The sequence below is a fragment of the Drosophila busckii genome, chromosome 3R, assembly GCF_011750605.1.
Source record: "Drosophila busckii strain San Diego stock center, stock number 13000-0081.31 chromosome 3R, ASM1175060v1, whole genome shotgun sequence".
In the NCBI taxonomy this organism is placed as follows: domain Eukaryota; kingdom Metazoa; phylum Arthropoda; class Insecta; order Diptera; family Drosophilidae; genus Drosophila; species Drosophila busckii.
Genome location: NC_046607.1, coordinates 5,540,765 through 5,558,477, shown reverse-complemented (window position 1 = coordinate 5,558,477; position 17,713 = coordinate 5,540,765). Strand labels below are relative to the sequence as shown.

At 41.7% G+C, this 17,713-nt stretch overlaps 1 protein-coding gene across 9 annotated transcripts in view; it reads right to left on the bottom strand.

Moving 5' to 3' along the window:
- Positions 1-1,885: 1,885 nt before the first annotated feature.
- LOC108602833 (homeotic protein antennapedia) overlaps positions 1,886-17,713 on the bottom strand; it is an 89,774-nt gene continuing 73,946 nt past the window's right edge. For 5 of the 9 annotated variants that reach the window (XM_017991075.2, XM_017991074.2, XM_017991077.2 and 2 more), the window contains 6 exons: positions 11,295-11,519; positions 10,730-11,241; positions 10,456-10,671; positions 10,289-10,327; positions 9,935-10,175; positions 1,887-2,535 (listed from right to left, as the gene is read on the bottom strand). In XM_017991075.2, coding sequence (XP_017846564.1) covers positions 2,285-2,535; positions 9,935-10,175; positions 10,289-10,327; positions 10,456-10,671; positions 10,730-11,137 — 1,155 coding nt within the window. In that variant the 5' untranslated portion in view covers positions 11,138-11,241; positions 11,295-11,519 and the 3' untranslated portion in view covers positions 1,887-2,284. Of the gene's footprint in view, positions 2,536-9,934; positions 10,176-10,288; positions 10,328-10,455; positions 10,672-10,729; positions 11,242-11,294; positions 11,520-17,713 lie in introns of all 9 variants that reach the window. The other 4 variants (XM_017991079.2, XM_017991080.2, XM_017991082.2 and 1 more) reach the window with 4 other exon arrangements.

The window sequence follows — 17,713 nt, the reverse complement described above, 5'->3', positions numbered from 1 at the left end:
TTATGATGTCAGATTAATAAGATCGTTTTCCAAATGGCTTGCTTGGATCACCAGCTCTCTGTAAGGCAACAAACATGTTATTCGCATGAGATCAAGAGTTGAAGTCAACATTGCCACTCACCTTTGACTTTGGGGGCCGCTGCCCATGTCTGTGCCTACAAAATAAATTCAATTTTAATATGTTTTAAGCAACTAAATAAGGCATTAATACGCACCATTCGCATAGCAAGCTGTTCATCATTATTGTTGCCTGTAATCCCCACCCACACTCACAAAAGTAAATTATTGTTGAATTTTTAAATACTATATTTTTATTATAAATATTACAAATAAAAACAAAATCTCATTTGTAATTTAATTATAATTTTTATGCATTTTGTTTGCTTCTCTTCTCTGACACCTTCATCTTGTTTTACACTAGTTTAAGTTTTATTTACAACAAATTCAACACACCTGTGCTTGTGTGTGTGTGTGTTTCTCTTTCTATATAGCATACACTTAATTGCATCTTTAAATTTAGTAATAATTTTGTTTTCAATTTTTGTTTTTTTTTGTAAATTTTTTATGCTTTTTTGTTTGTTCATGTTAACCGAAACTTAGACGTTTACTTTCTTACAGAATGAGGCCGAAAGTTACGTATCTGGATTGAGTTGAATGTTTAATGCCAATCTATTGCAATCTTCAGATTCTCTTTTTGTTTGTTTAATGAAATGATACTATTAACTTTTGCTTAGTGTTTTGGATTTAAAGCGCATTTACAAAACGAAACGATCGCTACAAGTTACATGCACTATATATTACTTTAGTTTTTGTTTAAATACATACACATATATCTACATATAAACATATGTTGCATTACTTTACTTTTTGCTTTTCCTTTCTTTATAACTTTGGTATATGGATTTTCTACATTTCTCTCTCTCTGTCTGTGTGTGTGTGTGTGTGAAAAACGTAGAAATTTTTGAGTTTGAGTTACATACATACATTCAATATAATTGTTATAGTTAAATATAGTTGGCGACTCTACGACTTTCACAATATCTCAGCGCCCTGCATTCAACAATGCATTTTGTTAATTATTGCATTAAATTATTTTTACTACTTTACATGGATTATTTGCATTTTGTTACATAAATAGTTTTTTTTTTTTTTTTTGAAAACAGCGTGTACATTTTTTATTAACAATATTTAAGTTTTATGTAATTTTTTCACTTCTTTTTTTTATAAATTTGCCAATTAGTTTTTACTTTCGGTATACTTTATATCCTTTATGTTCTAATTCAAATGTTTTTGCAATTTTTTTTATAAATTTTTTTTAAATACAAAAAAAAAATCAAATTAAAAATTGCACAATAAAAATATATAGTTTGCTTTAAACAGCGTGTAGCGCTTGCCAGAAATTTTGTATAGCAAAATAATCTTTAGGTTTTGCCAATCTTTTACTTTGGATTTATCTTTCATGTTTTCTGCGCAGGTTTTGGTATCTCTTTGCTCCACTTATTGTTAGTTTGGGTTGCTAGTATGCTTTGCTATTTTAGTTAGTGGTCGTTGTTTGCTTTCTCAGACATAAAAGACGCTACTCTTAGCAATTGGGTTCGAGTTTATTGCTGCTAAAATTGCTACAAACATTTATTCAAATTTACGCTTTATATGTATGTATGTATGTCGTAGGTATATATTATGCTGTGTATATAGTATATTTACGTATAAATTAATCGTACATTAAAGTATGCTTTACACTTAAGACGCATTAGACTAAAGTTAGTATGTGTGTGAATTATTCGTATATATGTTTCATATATAGTGTTTGCCTTTTAATTATTATGTTTATTATTATTACTCGTAGTAGTTGTTATTATTATTCATATTATTATGCTTTAGTTAATATATATAGTATGTATACATATATAGCTTATTTAATTCTGAGGTCACATGAGTTGGTTTTGTTGAGTTTTACGCTTTAATTGTATGTTTACTTTTTTTAGTTTTTTGTTTTCGTTTGTTTATTCATTTAACTTATTACGCTTTCTCCATTTGCATTTTGTAAAAATTAAATAATAAGTAGAAAATAATAACAATTAACTAAGTTATAGTGTATAGTGTTTAGTTTAAAGTTGTGTGTTCTACTCAGAGACGCAAACACCACCATCGTTAGTTGCATAATAGTTCAAAACAAATTCATAGTTTGTAAATTGGATTTAGCTTGAAATTTTATTTAGTTTTTGCTCTTAGTTATGCGATCTGCGCTACTTGGGGATTCGGGATTTGGACTGCTCTCTCTCGCTTATTGGGGACTGTTGGGTGGCGTTATTTCGTCGCCCTCGCCACCGGAGCCCGGCTCGCCCTTCGTCTTGTTCTCCTTCTTCCACTTCATGCGTCGATTCTGGAACCAGATCTTGATCTGGCGCTCGGTTAGGCAGAGCGCATGCGCGATCTCGATGCGTCGCCGGCGCGTCAAGTAGCGATTAAAGTGGAACTCCTTCTCCAGCTCCAGCGTCTGATAGCGTGTGTAGGTCTGGCGGCCACGTTTGCGCTCTGTTGGTTAGCAAGAAGAGCAGAACAGAAAGCGGAGAGCAAAGAGAGAGAGAGAGAGAAATACGCAATTAAAATCAACGCACAAAATATACAAAACACCAACAACAACAATACAACAACGATTACAATGCATACACCAACAACAACAACAACAACAATAACAACAATGATTACAACTATAAAATGTTTTTTTTAATAAATGCAGCCGCATATCTGCATTTGTATCTGTGTAGCTATAGCTGTATCTATAACTGCGGGCTTTGTTCTAGACCCTAATCTTAGCTTCTTCGTCTCCGACCCGTACCCTTTCCAATCAGCGCACCGCACACCACATGAAGCGAGACGCACGCAGCGTCCAACGCGTAGACCGATGCTGATTAAAAGACGACCTTACCGAATTCGGAAATTTGTACTTGTCAAAATCCCCACAGGTCCACCGACGACTTTTAGGGGACTCGGACTGCGGCTGCTTTTGGATTAAGGTTTGAAGATTTCATGGACACACACACACACACACACACATACGCAGGCTAACTAATTACAGTGGAATGCCATGAGTCGAGTCTAAAGCATATCATGAATTTAGCTCAAATGCAAAATGGCTGCACAGTAGCTGCTAAAAGTATGTGCACGTAACTGTAAAAAAATTCGGCATAATTACAATGGCCGCAATGAGTACAGCGCGCCTAATGACACTTACTATAATTATAATTTTGGTAATGACAAGCAGCACACAAAAAACAGAGAGAAATAATAATAAAAACCGAAAGCAAAACATGAAAATGCCACACAAATATGTCAAATATAATATCCAGCTAATATAATTGTCAATGGCAATCTGTCTCAGCCGCGCACCCGCACCCCCGCAGCCCCTTTTAAATGCTTGACTAGCGTGAGAGCGCTGGGGGTGGTCAGGCAAACAAAAAAATTGTCAACAGCTAGACGCGCGTTTAGTGCGCAGGAAAGGGAAATGGAAATGAAAATGGAGTTGCAAATCACCTCAAGTGCTGCAAGCTTTTGGGGGCGGCTGAGCTCAGCTAGCTTAACTATTTTTTAATAACATCTTCAGCATTTGTCTTGCTCAGTAGTTTTTTTTTTTTCTTATTTCTTAACTTGGCTGGCGGTCATTACATCATAAGCTCTTTTTATGCGGCGGCCATTAATGTGCGCGAATCGGTTTCAAGCTCAAGCGACGGTCGAGCGACGGACAGAGCGACGCGACGGGCAGAGCTACCTTCTTTTAAATGACACGACTGATGCCATGTCTATAACCCAAGGCGTACGCATTTAATCATCATCAGTTAGACGAGAGCCGCACAAAAAGTTCAAACCGCGATTTGCAGCCATAAAAGAAACGCGTGCGTTTTTTTTTATTTAGAACTTTGTTCTAGGACGCTTTAAAGTAAACTTATAAGCTTATGCTCGGAACGGAAGCAAAAAATACTGCAGCTAATTAGCAGGACCCCAGCTCGAGACGTCAGGCACATGCAACTCAAATAAATGATTATTTTAATTGATAAAAACACCTTCATGGCTCACAAGCCGTTGACGACGACGACGACGCTAAAGTGTTTAGCTGACCGTTGAAGGGTAATTGATGGGGTTGGGCGGTGGCCAGAGCGGAGGAGAGCTGAGCAATTTAAGAGCGAGCACGCTCACTTTTGGCGGCTAAAATTAGTTTTTAATGATGCCTTTGCACATTTCATGTGGCCATCACTCAAAAGCATCAAAACACAAAAATTGTTTCTTGGCTTTTTAGATACGATAGAGCCCACTACACACTCTCTCATTCCCCCCTCACTCTCATTCTGAATCTAAATCGTGTACGTGTACAGCAAAAATTATTATAAACGCATTAATGGCGCTGGCTGCTGGTTGCATGTTGGTTGGAGCAGCGGCCTGTGGCAGGGGCATGCGTATCAACTACAAAAATATAATAAAGGTGAAACAATTAATTTGGTTGAAGTAAAAACGCGGCAGCAACTACGCACTCAAGCTCAAACTTAGGCCAAGGCGCCGAATGTGGCGCACAGTTCTCGGTTCGTTGCCACGCCCCAAATGTCTAACTACTGGCCAGTTGGAACTACCGGACGGACGGACGGACTGGACGGCTGGCATTAATGCTTTTTGATATGAAAGCGTATTGTAATTAAATTGCGATTAGGCCACCATTTTAGCCATTTTACTCGTCTTGCTCCATAATGGATTTTATTCCATTTTTTTTTTTGTATATTTCCCCACACACAATTACAATACAATTATTGTGAGTGTATTTGTATTTATGTGTGTGTGTGCGTGTAGAACGTTTAAAGGAAATCATTAAAATAATTACTGCGGCATTTTATGAAATGCGTTGAAGTTGCAAACAAATTATAATTATCTAAAATCAAAATCAAATTTAAAATATAATACAACAATCAGACAGAGAGAGAGAGAGTGAGAGCAAAGCGTGTGAAATGCAATAATAATTTTAATAATTTTGTTTACTTATAATTCTAATAAAGTTGCTTGATTGATTGCCTTTGCCATTTGCTTATCGAAGCTACAACACAAAAAAAATTAATAAGCTGCTACTTGGCTAACCTCTAGCTCTAGCTTAAAGCCAGGTTAAGGCTTCGTAGCCATGACTGTTATTGTTGTTGTCGACGTCGGTGGTCGTTTGTCAAACTTGCATGTCATGCGCCAGCAGCGCTTAAAAAAATGTGAATGCAATGGAGAAAAAAAGTAAAAAGCACACACATCAAATGCGAGTAAATGTTTTTTTAATTGCGGAAATTACAGACAAACGCGCGCCGCCTCAGCAAATGCTGGCAAATTATTATTATTTATATATATGCGCCGTAAGTTGATAAATTTTCGTAGCCCAGAGAGCTCAAGAATGCTCGTGTGTGGCATCAATGATGTCACCCCACTTTGCAACTGCAACTGCAACTGCAACTGGCAACACGTAACTGTCAAGTCAGTTAGATTGTTGCTTATGCTAAATAAATAGCGCCAATGTCTTCATTTTTAATTAAACCCACAGAGGTGGGCCACAATTAAAAATTACCATTGACCAGCAGCAGCAGCAGCAGCATAAACAAATTTAATTTCAGTCTCTTAGTTAACCCTTGCTGGCCATAATCTCAGGAGACGCAGCGACTTTTTAATTTGGGACTTGTTAAGCACTTAAGAGGGTTAAAAATCGACAAAAGTTGACAACACAAAAGGATCAGCAAAAGGAGCACAAAACAGAAAGAGTGCTGGGGCAACGGACTTATGAATGCGTTCATTATATTTAGTTAAACCCACCACATGTGGCAAGTGTCAGCTGAGAATGCCAGACTTGAGCTAAGTTTGAGTTTTAGTTTAATTTGGAGTACAGGGTATTTTATAGTTCAGCTTGCAGCAATTGTGGCAACATTGTTAGTTGCATGTTCCCCATTTTGGAATGTATTTCGAATTTAGATTCAGTCGTTCAGTCGCTCTCGCTGGCCAGGGCTACCCATGTCAAAATATTTGACAGCTGACTAAAACATGTTATGCGAGCAGAGAGACGGCAACGGGCACAGAGAGACCAACTAGGGTACAGCTACGGCTACGGCTAAGTCTAAAGGCAACGGGGGCGGTTACACACACACACACACACACACACACACACACACATAGACATATCCCTAGACATACCAAACTTTGACTGCTCTCAAGCCCAGCCTGCTGAGCATGGCGGCCATTGAAGACATTGGAACATGTGCTCTCAACATTGATGGCTTCAGTTTGAATCAAGACTTTAGTTGAAGATTAATTTAGCTTATTAAGCTGTTGATTCAAATTGAAAAATTTGCATAGCTTAACAATAGTTTTCTCTTTCATATTAATATTAGTTTAGCTAATTGAATATTCATGCCACTTACACTTCTCGCACCTCATTAAAAATTCTGTTTTAAATGCAAATATATCAACTAATCAAGTTGCTTGCTTTTGATTAAACCAACTGTCATGTGTGAGTAGCTTGGAATACCTTATGGCCTGCAAGTGCTTCCACTTCCACTCACGCATATGCAATGCAATGGGGGAATCCGTGGCAAAAAGATGCTGCTGCTGCTGCTTCTGCTGCTGCTGCTGCTGCTGGGGCAGACCACAAGAGAGCTTCCTCACTTCATTGCTGCATGAATAATATTCGTAATTTGTCAAAAAGGTTGGCCAAATCCCAAAATAAAAGAACAATACAGCAAGTGAGAAAAAATTCAACGCAGAATCCAAAAGTAGCGCTGCGATTGAGCCAACAACAGCAACAACAACAACACCCACATTTGTTGTTGTTTTGCTTGTGAATGCTTTGGGGCAATACCCCGAGGACCTTTGGCGAGCTGTTGCCATTATTTTGGACTTGTCTTCTATGCTGGCCAGCAGCACTCCAAACAACAACAAAAAAAAGCGAAGTAGAATAAAAGCGAAATTTCCTTTTCGCATTTGCTGCGCTTTATTAAACTTTTTTTTTTTTGCCGGCACATGGAAATCCCAAAAGTTCCTGTGTCATTTTTTTTACGTTGCTGCCCCCCAATGTTGCTGCCTTGATGCGCAGTTGTCGTTGTCGCTTTCGTTTTGACAGCCCGTGTCACATTGGCCGGCTGGCAGCAGCTGCCAGCAATGGCGTTGCCAAGGCAGCTTCGATGGTTGCGGTTCTGCTGTTTGGTTTGAAAAAATCTTCACGCATTTGGCAAATTATCTTTTGATCCGCACGCTTAAATTGTGTGCGCCCTAAGGTGACTAGCGGGGGGAGGGGGGAGGGGTTTGGCCAGCGGACAGATCTAAGCCGCAGCAATCGTTTGGCTAAGTAGTTGTTGTCTCGGCATTGAAAAGTAGTTTGCGCGCAAATCCGCAAGTTAACAAAACTCCTCTAGCCAGGATCTCGAGCAGGACATTACCGAGTAAGTGCAGACAACAAAGTCGCGCGCCCAAGTTTCTAAAGCCAGCGTCAAGTGGCGGAGGGGAGTGCAGGCGGGCGGGGGTTGATGGGGATCAACGTTTTACGTTGAGCGCAGCCATGAAGCCGTGAAAAACTTTTTGCAAACAGACAACGTGCAACGTCCAATGTGCAACTTTTTGGCGAGAAGTTCTTTTCACTGACACTGACAAGCGTCGGGCGGAGCCAACGCCAACTATATATAAATATATATATATATATAAATGTGGGGATTGGAAGCTGTCGCACATAATGCGCAGAATGAAGTGCACTTTTCATACTTGCCACAGAATTGAAAAGTTGTTTGCCACACGAACGCGCATGCAGCTTAAATAAATATTGAGTTAAATAAATTGGCAGCTAAGAATCTCTGGAGCTGAAGGTCAACAGTCACTTGTTGCGCGAAATTATCAAACAATACACTCGGCTGCTAATAAACTTGGCCAGCAGCAAAAACCCAACTAGGCGCTTGCTGCACTTGAACTTGCTGCGTCTCCACTCTGTTGTCTTCTTATGAGCTACAACTTAATTGTGCGCTGCGCTTTTGTGGCTGCGAGTTCAAAAGGACGCCAGTCACGATTGGCGCGCCTAATGCGCGCATGAAATATGACGAGGCGTTAAGTAGTTCCCCCTCCCCACCAGTCGTAGATACAGTGGTTGCAATATATATGCGACTGTGCCACTCAATGCACAAATCTAATTTAAATGCAGCCTGCTCAGCTTCTCAGTTCTCTCTCTCTGCTTTGGAAATTGAGTTGTTGTGCGATTTGCTTTAAGTAATTTTTAATATTCGATACCACTGTCTTGGCTATTTTTATGGCTTGCACAATCGGCAACGAAAGGCGAATATATAAAACCTAAGCGAAAAATAAACTCGTATGCATTTAATCATCGTAACTTAAGCTCGCGATCATGTTGTGCCGCGCTCACAGTCAGACTCCAGCTCCGAGTCTAAGCCGCACCCTGCGCGCTCTCAGGTTGCAAGTTCTGAGCGCTTGTGACTGTGACTGGGACTGTGACTCTGGGCTTTGTGTTTAAATGCAACAACAACAACAACAACTGAAATGCAAACTTCATGTCACCGCAGCGTGCGCGTTGCCTTTTTATATTTTTTTGTGGTAGGACAGCAGTGGTGGCGGCATTAAGACGGCGACCAAAGTGGCCAGCTTCGGGTCCAGGCTGCTGCTGCTGCTGTGGGGGCTCTCGCTCCATGAATGGAGCGCGGCCGCAGCGTGTTCTGGAGATTAATAAATTGATGGCATCCATTGCACATAACGTGTAACTAATGGCGCTCATCAATTCTGCTTTACATCTCAATCTGGTGTTGGCAAATAAAACACACAAAAAAGAAAAGAAAAGAGGAGCAGCCAGCGTGGATATAAAAACGCTGGCAAGATTTAGTAATGAGCAACGCTTGTGGGCAGGATTAGAGCAAACACTTAAGGCTCAGTTCACTTTCGCTTTAGCCTAAACACGCTCGAATTTCTTTTCAGCGAATTGTAGCACTTATGCAACTCTCGATGTTGCATGCAACATGCGTCTGCCTGCTGAGCATTAGTTACGCTACGATTCTCGGGCAACCTTTTCGCTTTCGTTGCCCAGCACTATTGTCGATTTGCATTATTTTGCCGACCGCCTCCTGTGACAATTGACGAGCAAACTCCTCGCTGCGTCTTCCCATTCCTTTGTACCTCTTTCTGACCTCTTTCACACACTGCGTGACCAGTCCGTCCGGTCTGCAGTGCATTCATCCATTTCGTTTTGGGAAATTTGCAAATGCTGCTAAATGTCAGGTATTGTGCTCACTGCAGATGGATTACGGCTAATGCGAGCGATTGGCCAAGGCAATAAAGTGAAATTACTCGAACGTGTTCCAAGGTCGGCAAACGTTGCTTGTATTTTAGAATTTAGTTGCCAAACATGTGCCAAGTGTCTTAAAGTCTGCAACTTCCTAAATTAAATACGTGTTTTTAATCTATGAATATGCATAAACTATTCATAGCTACTGTGCTGCTCATTAACTAAAATTATTAATCATTTGTCATATTAAATTTTGACTACGCTTATTCCCTTGCCGCTTTGTCTGCACTGCTTGCTCGACTCGAATGAAGCAGTGCACAGTGCAGCCATTCACAAGTGTACGTAACTGTTTTTCAGTGTTGCCACATTAACCTTTTGAGATTCTAGATAACACTTAGAGAAATTTTATTGCCCCTTTATAATTTTTGGAATTTGATTTAAAATTTTGTGCCATCCCATTTTATTCCAAATTAAGTTGTTAAAGCTTATTGTTTGTTAATGAATTGTTGTTTGTTTTTGTTGTTTGTTTTGAGCGTATGCAACTACTACTTTCTATTAACTACGATCAACGGTACAACTAACTACAGCAACCCACTACTATAAGAAGAAGAAAAATTCCACTTAATACGTTTCGTGGAATTGTCGATCACTTTCCTTGACACTTACCAAACTGACTTCGCATCCAGGGATACAGTGGTGACGGCATCCCTGAAGATTGCGAACTCGGATTTTGGGATGGCGGTGTATGTTGTCCTGGATGTCCCTGATGCATTTGCGGCGGTCCCTGCCCGGCGCCCGGATGACCCATCATGCCCTGCGGCGGAGCCACAGCTGAGGGCACGCCCGTCTGCTGTTGACCATACATGTTGCCCATGTTGTGATGGTTCTGATGCACCTGCAAATTTAACAAGAGATGGATTAGCAATGGTACGAACAAAATCGATGAAAAACCAACACCAGCCGCTTAAAGAGATTTGATTTTGAATTGGCGTAGGGCGGGCTGCTTACCTCTGTTACATCGGGAACGCCTACGTCAGTGTAACCCAACTGGAAAAGCAATGCCATGGGAAATGAAAGAATGCAAGCGTTAGAGTGTTTGTTAGAAGCGGTTATTACTGTACTTTTGGGGGTGATGAAGAGCAGCAACCAATATAAGAATAGAAATTTTAAATTACCTGCGCCTGCGGATGTCCCATGTGATGTGGCAGCGACATCTGTGCGTTCATATGATGGCCACCCATTTGGTCTACTAGAGGCGGCGAGCCACCCTCCTGCACCAGTCCCAGCCCACCGACGGCTGCCTGCAGCTTGCAGCTGGCATAGACGACGGGCTGTTGCTGTGTCACCTGTTGCGTCACCTGAGGATGCTGCTGCTGATGCTGATTTGTGTTCTGCAAGGAGTTCGCTTAGAGACTTTGCTTTGACTTTGCACTTGAGTCGGTTGCTTACCTGTTGCGTCACCTGAGGATGTTGTGGCTGCTGGCCTTGCTGCTGCTGCTGTTGCTGCTGCGGCTGTTGGGCAACGGAAACGAGCTGGCCGCCATTGGTTTGCACTTGCGGCATGACGCCGCCCACTTGACTGGAGGGGCTGTCGGGACGCGAGTAGCCTTGATGCGCCTGCTGCTGTTGCTGGTCCATGCCCTGGCCATTGTAGTAGGGCATGCGATCGTAGGGCGGGAAGCGCGGGTAGGGCATGTTGCCCTGCTGATTTGGATTCTGGCTGTAGTGATGCATCTGCTGCGCATCGAGATCGGTGACGCCGTTGCCCGGATAGTGGCCATGGTGCATGTCCGCGCCCATATAAGAGTTGGTAAAGTATGACGTCATGCTTTCGCAATTATTTGTACTCATCGTCATTTTGTTTGTGTGTGTGTGTGTGTGAGTGTAGAGTTACTTAGTTGCTAGTGACTGTGACTCGACGTTGCTTGTGCTTTTAGCTACTTTCCTATATACAAAGTAAACTGTGAACTTAATTAGTTTCCATCTATAAATCGTATTAAAGATTAAGACTTACCTAAATATGCTTTGAACACTTAAGTACAATGTACAGTTGCGTCTTAAACTTATTGTGTGTGTTTGTGTGTGTGTGAGGTATAAAATAATTCCGTTTGCTGTTCCTCTTTTATTGCTGTATTGGCCAATGTAAACTCACACTCTCTCTCTCTTTTGGTAGAAAATCCGTTAGTTTTGTAGCCTTATCCTCTAGTTGGTAATTTGCTCAATTTTGATTTTTGAAACTCTGCAAATAATAAAATGAAAATTTAGTTGCTTAGCGCTCAAAGTTTGTATCGTGAGTGTCGCCTTAGATTGATTCAACATATGTCTGCAGCTTGGGGCACATATACATACATATGTTGCACGATCTGCTGCTGCGGCTGATAAATTGCTTATGCTACGCTTTGCAAATATTCTTAAAACTAATCAGCCGCATGTTGGTTGGCTAGAGTTAAGCTTACAATTCCCTAGAATATTTCAGATAACTTTGCTGTGTCTTGCTGCGCCTTGAGAGCTTCGGGTTGACATGCTGACAACATTCGTTGAATTTATGAATATTAAATCAATTGTGTTATCCCCTTTGACCTGACATCCTTCCGGTCAAAGTGATTTAATTTCCTGGCTCATTATCACGAGTCTCTGACCCCATAAATCAAAACTCGAACAATGCAGACGGACGGACGGACAGAGAGTCGAACACACACACACACACACAGACAGACAGAGACACACGTTACATGCCAGTCTCCAACTCTCTCTCTCTCTCTCTCTCTCTCTTTTACTCTTTCGTTGTGGTCGTGATGACAATACTGCCAAAAAACTAACTAACGGTAACTTGTTGTCGGAAATGAAACTTTCACAACTTTGTAAAATGGCCAAAGCGCAAAAAGCGAAAATTGGGGTAGAAAGAGAAATGGGAAACTTTAAAATATTTTAGCGACAAGCGTTGGCTTGCATATTTTTCCGCCATTTCTCTCCACTCTTTCTATTTGCTTTCCCCTGCTCCAGCTCCTGCTGCTGCTCCTGCTTGTTGTCTGCCATTCTATGTTATTTCGCTATTGTTAACGAAATAATTTCTTGTGCCGCCAACGCCAAACGCCAACGCCAATGCTGCCAAAGCCAAAGCTTCCCTTTCAATTACACATTTCCCGCTGATGCGAGCAGGGAGGCGGCTGAAGTCGGCGCGAAAGGACAATGCCAGGCGGAAGGATGCGCAAGGGCCGTAACCACTCACACACACACACACAATCCATAACGGATGCGAGCAAATCGGTGGCGATGGCTCGCTTTCTGCCTATGATGCTGCTGCTGGTCTGCAGGCAGGCAAGTGTACGATATGTAGGTGGTTATCAGACATGTGGTGGGGGGTGGAAAATATGCGGACGAGACGACAGCCTTGGCCATGGGCCGAGCAGCAGTTGGGGGCAAAGAAACTCACTCAAGCACAAGCGAGATGATAATAATGTCTGATGTGTGTTTTGTGCTGTTGTTGTTGTTGTTGTTCGTGATATTATTGTACTATGCCACTTATTGTTGTTAAGTGAGAGGGAGAGAAGTGTGTGTGTGTGTGGGGCTGTTTACTTTATGATTTATGCTTGTCTGATGTGATTTATTCAAGCGAACAAATGCTAAAATTTGATTTGCAATAAAAGATTTGCGGCCAGCTTTAATTGTTTATTAGCTATTAGTATAGGAAGTTAGCTATTTCTAATAAATAAAGCAGTTTTCAGTATTCAAATTGTTATTGTGAGTGGCAGCCTGCCTCACAGTTATGCAATAAAATATGATTTGAATTTGAAATATCAGCTCGAGAGTATGCAACTTATTTCAAGCATAACTATTTTTGCCTCACAGGTGGCGCTTGTTAGCTTAGTGCATCAGATTTTACAAGAAAATAAGAAACTCATTTATTTTTTACTAGAGTTTGTTGATAAACACATTTTTGAAACGAATTCAACTTCTAGATAGTAAATATATATTAAAACGAAACATCACAAAATACATAGCGGCAAAAGTGAGCATTAAAAAAAACGTATATTTTTCGTTAAATTTGTTTGGGCGAAATTTTGCTTTTAATTTCACTGAAAGGTATGCAACAGTTTTTATGTTGCCAGTCGCGCTCTGTTGGTATGACATGGAAACTCAACTGTGCTTGGGCTGACAGATGTCGCTTTTTGTTGACGTGCCGTGGCGCCACCTTGTAAAGAATTTAGGAACTGTCAATCATCATAAAGCAATTCAAATGAATTTGTTTTGAATTTACGCGCCCAATAACAGTACTGCTGATATGAGTAACAAAATGCTCTATGTTTATGTTAGTTAATTGTTGAATATGAAGCATAAAGATATTTTAATGATCGTTCGATATGTATGAAGCTATATAAATAATTAGTTAAACATGTTAAAGTTAAACTTTGCTATTCAATTCATCAATACAATTTGTTGCAATTAAAAACATTTTAAGCCTATTATATTTTAATTGTTTAGAATTTAGTATAAAATAATATATGCCTATCGCTCAAATTAATTTCACACCACTGTGCGACTGTTCTTGCAATTAGCAAAGACAACAACCTAAGTTTCAAGCCCAGCCCACTTTCTCACTCACACCAAATGCACACTCATACACACACACACTGGCAGAGGCATAAACTGGATTGCGCATATGCATATGGCAGTTCCGTTACCTGTTTAAGTTGCCTACAACAACAAAAACAAAAAGCAGAGCAAAAACAGCCGCCAGCTGATTTGAGAGTCAAAAACGAGCGCAACAACAAAAATTTGCCCACACACAACAGACAGCCAATCCATCAAAAGCAGCAGCAGCAACAACAACAACCAGAGTAAGCGAAGTGCAGTTAATCAGTGCAGACATCAACACAATACCGATTATGAGTGTTCGGTCTCACTCACACGCATGCGCTGTCTCTGTTCCAATGCGATGATGGAGGAGCGAAAACATTCGTAAATGAATGATTTCATTCTTCAGCCATCAGCCATCAGCTGCAGCCATTTTGATTTACGACTGCGTCGGCGTCGCTGCTTCTTCTTTATAGTTTTGCATAGCAGCCATGCGAAGGCGTCGCCCGTCAATGTCGCTTTGCCTGTATCTTTTTTTTTTAGCTGTTGCTGTTTTAGTCTTTTGTATTCTGATATTATGCTATTGCTATTGTTGTTGTTGTTGTTGTTGTTGTTGTTGCTGGCGGCATCATCAGAGACTAGCGCCGACTCAAGGCAACGGTAAAACTACAAAAAGGTAGTTAGTGTAAGCCATGTTAGCAGGCCAACATGTGGGGTGGTGGGGTCTCTCAATTAAAAGCAGAGTCGGAAACGTTCTGCTTTGTTGCTCAAATTGCTGCTTTGCATTTTATTTAAATAAACAATCTTTAGCGCTCTTGGTTGCTGTGCAGATATTTTTATTTTGGAAATTAAGCAACGAAATCAAAATAAAAAGTTCCTGGAATCCCACATGTTTTCATTTTGTGGAAACTTTGTTTTCAATCGAATTGTTTTCACTGATTTTGCTGCGGATTATCGCAACTCTGCTGCTTACCCAAACGCTTATCTTAATTCGCCCTAAACGCTAAACAAATGACCTTGAAACATTGACCAAATTGTTGACAGAAAATAAAAAAGTTTCATAAAAAAAAAACACAGCAAAGCGAAAAAAAATCGAGAATAAATAAAGAGGCAGTGAGGAAAAAATAAAGAGAGCTGTGGCAAGTTGAAGCACGTGCCTCAGGGCGAATGCCAGAAGAGTTTATTGTGCCATCAACTAAAGGAGCAAATAAAATTTTATTACCACTATAAATTTCAGCACTTGAAGCGGACCAAAATACAGAGAGAGACAGAGAGAGGCGAAAGACGCAGAACGCAAAACGCAAGAAGCGTCGGCAGGTTGCTCCGCAGGCTGTGGGGACTGCTCTACTCAGTTCCGAGTCTGAGTTTGAGTCTGAGTCTGTTCTGGTTTCTGTGGATAAGCCCACGCGATTTAGCGACGGTGTTGCATAAAGACGAAAGAGCGAAAGAGGCAAAACGACGAGAAACAGGAGGACAGGACGGAAGCAAAGGGGCAATCTCGAGAGTCGAAGTCGAGGCCTGCATTTTTCTCACATTTATCTTTTTTCGAGTGCTGCGTTTTATTGCGATTGGAAATTGAGCTTGTCAACGCGGCTGGCCGACAGAACGACCAAGCGACTGAACGGCGACGCTTGGCTAGTCCAACTATAAGGGGGCGTCCGTCCGTCTGTCCGTCCGTCCGTCCGTCTGCTGAAGGGCTAAAGTGGCCCAACAACAGCTGGCTCGAGTTTTGGGCGCGCGCGCTCGAGTCTCGCTGATAATAAAAATGTCAGCCGCTTGACGATTGCCGGTTCATAAATAAAGTTTTGCATTTGAATTGGAAATTGAGTAACGTATTGAGCGCGCCGAGGACGAAGCCAGCCCTGACTAAACTTAGCCTGAGCAAAGTGCATTTCCTACATTTAATTGGCGCTACTTAGCATCGGCTAATGGACATGAGCTCAGTGTGAAGCACCTGCCCAATTGGGAATATTTTGCCAAGGAACAAACTGAAATAAACTGATAATAAATCTAATTGACACATTTGCGCCGGCAGATAGGAGAGTCTCGCATTCCCAGGACAATTGACATGACTCCGCTGCGAGCAGAAGCAGCAGCAACAATAATAACCAAACATATGTGAGTGCGTGCAATTAAAACGGCAATGCATTGCTAATGACCTCGATTTGCAGTGCTTGGCCATCGATCAGACGATCTAGTAATTATGGCCTAAGAGAGTTGACATGTACAACAGCAGAACAGCAGACAATGCAGGATAGGCATAATTTGCGATCATGATCGAAATCATCCAAAGCAGCAACAACGAAGCGATCGAACGAGGACGAACGAAATCGGAAACGAAGCGAGCGATCGATCGTCAATCTTGGCCCATGTCTGCCGTGATAGGACGCGGCCAAGGTGACCGGGGTCGAAAAACTCAACGTCAGTCTCTGGCCGTTCGTCAAGTGGATGCGCCTGCTGTTCCATGTTGATCGTCGATCGGTGATCGGTGCCTGCTGCTGTCTGTACTGTCCACACTCGAGTGTGGAGTTTTGCGTCAGCGCTTGGACTTCATCTGTGTGTTGCCATTGATTGGCAGGCAGGCAAAAATGCGCCTCCTTGCCTCGGTGCCTATTGGAAATTGATTGGCAACAACATGGCCAGCGCTCGTCGCTGCTGCTTGTTGTCCGCCATCAGTGTTGTAATGAGGAATGCCTTCATTACAAGTTGCAATGCGTAAACGCAATGCACGCATGCGCATTGCCACAGCCGCAGTCGCAGTCGCAGCAACAGCAAAGTTGCAACAACACGCAAGGAGACGGCAGCACGCAATGAGGGGCACAGGCAAGGGGGGCAAGCTATAGACGCTTTTGCAGCTTTATCGCCGTTTGTCACTGGACGTTTGTTGCTCTTGTTAAGTGCAAATGCAACCGCTTGTCGCTCGTCGCTCGTCTCTCATCTGTGTTTATTTTTATTTTAATTCTGTGTTTTTGTTGGCAGCAGCAGCAAGCAGCTTTGCTGCTTGTAATGAGAGAGCAGCAGCAACTCGCAATATTGTTCCACAATTGAATTGTTAAGTGCGTACGAGGACAACACAGAGACACCAAAGCCATAGACGCCATGTCCACTGTCCAGCAGCCACCCCCTCGGGTGAGCGGGAGGGGCAACAAACACGACACAGTTTGCGGATTGCGTGTGAAAATTATAATTTCGTGTTTAAGCTGCGAACCCAGCGACCGACCAACTGAGCTGAACCGCTGAGCAGTGACCAGGCCACGACAAAGAAACTTAACTTAAAATGTTGTCAACAATTTGCAAAGTGGTTGCAAGTTGCTTTTCAGCTTCGGTTTGGGGTTTCAGGTTTCTTTCAGTTTCTTCAGCTATAAAATTTCATTTAATTGCAGCCAACGCGAAAGCTAACAACATTTTATTTATAACAAACAAACCATAAATTACCAGCAGTTTAATTGCTCGCCAAAGACTTTCGCAACTTTAACAATTACTAAATTAATATTCAGAACTGCAGACTTTCACTAAAAGTGGCCAGCTGAGCGCGAATGGAACAAAAGGTTGAGATCTGTTTGATGTCCTGCCGTGTGTTGAGCAACAGCAGGACATAAAGAGAAAGTTGGGCAACGTGCAATATGCAATTGTTTCGAATGTTTTTCAAACTAAAAATGACGCAAGAGCGCAGGCCTTGAACTCAGTGCACTGCAGGTGCTCTTAAAAACTGTCACTGGGCCAAGCGCGCTTCGTTTTATGGCAATTTTATGCTTTTGTTTAGCTAATTATAAACTTGGAGAGCGAAAAGCATTTAATTGCTGAAGGTGTGTCAAAAACGTTCCGTATCGAGTCATCTGCGCTAACGTTTTCAACGTG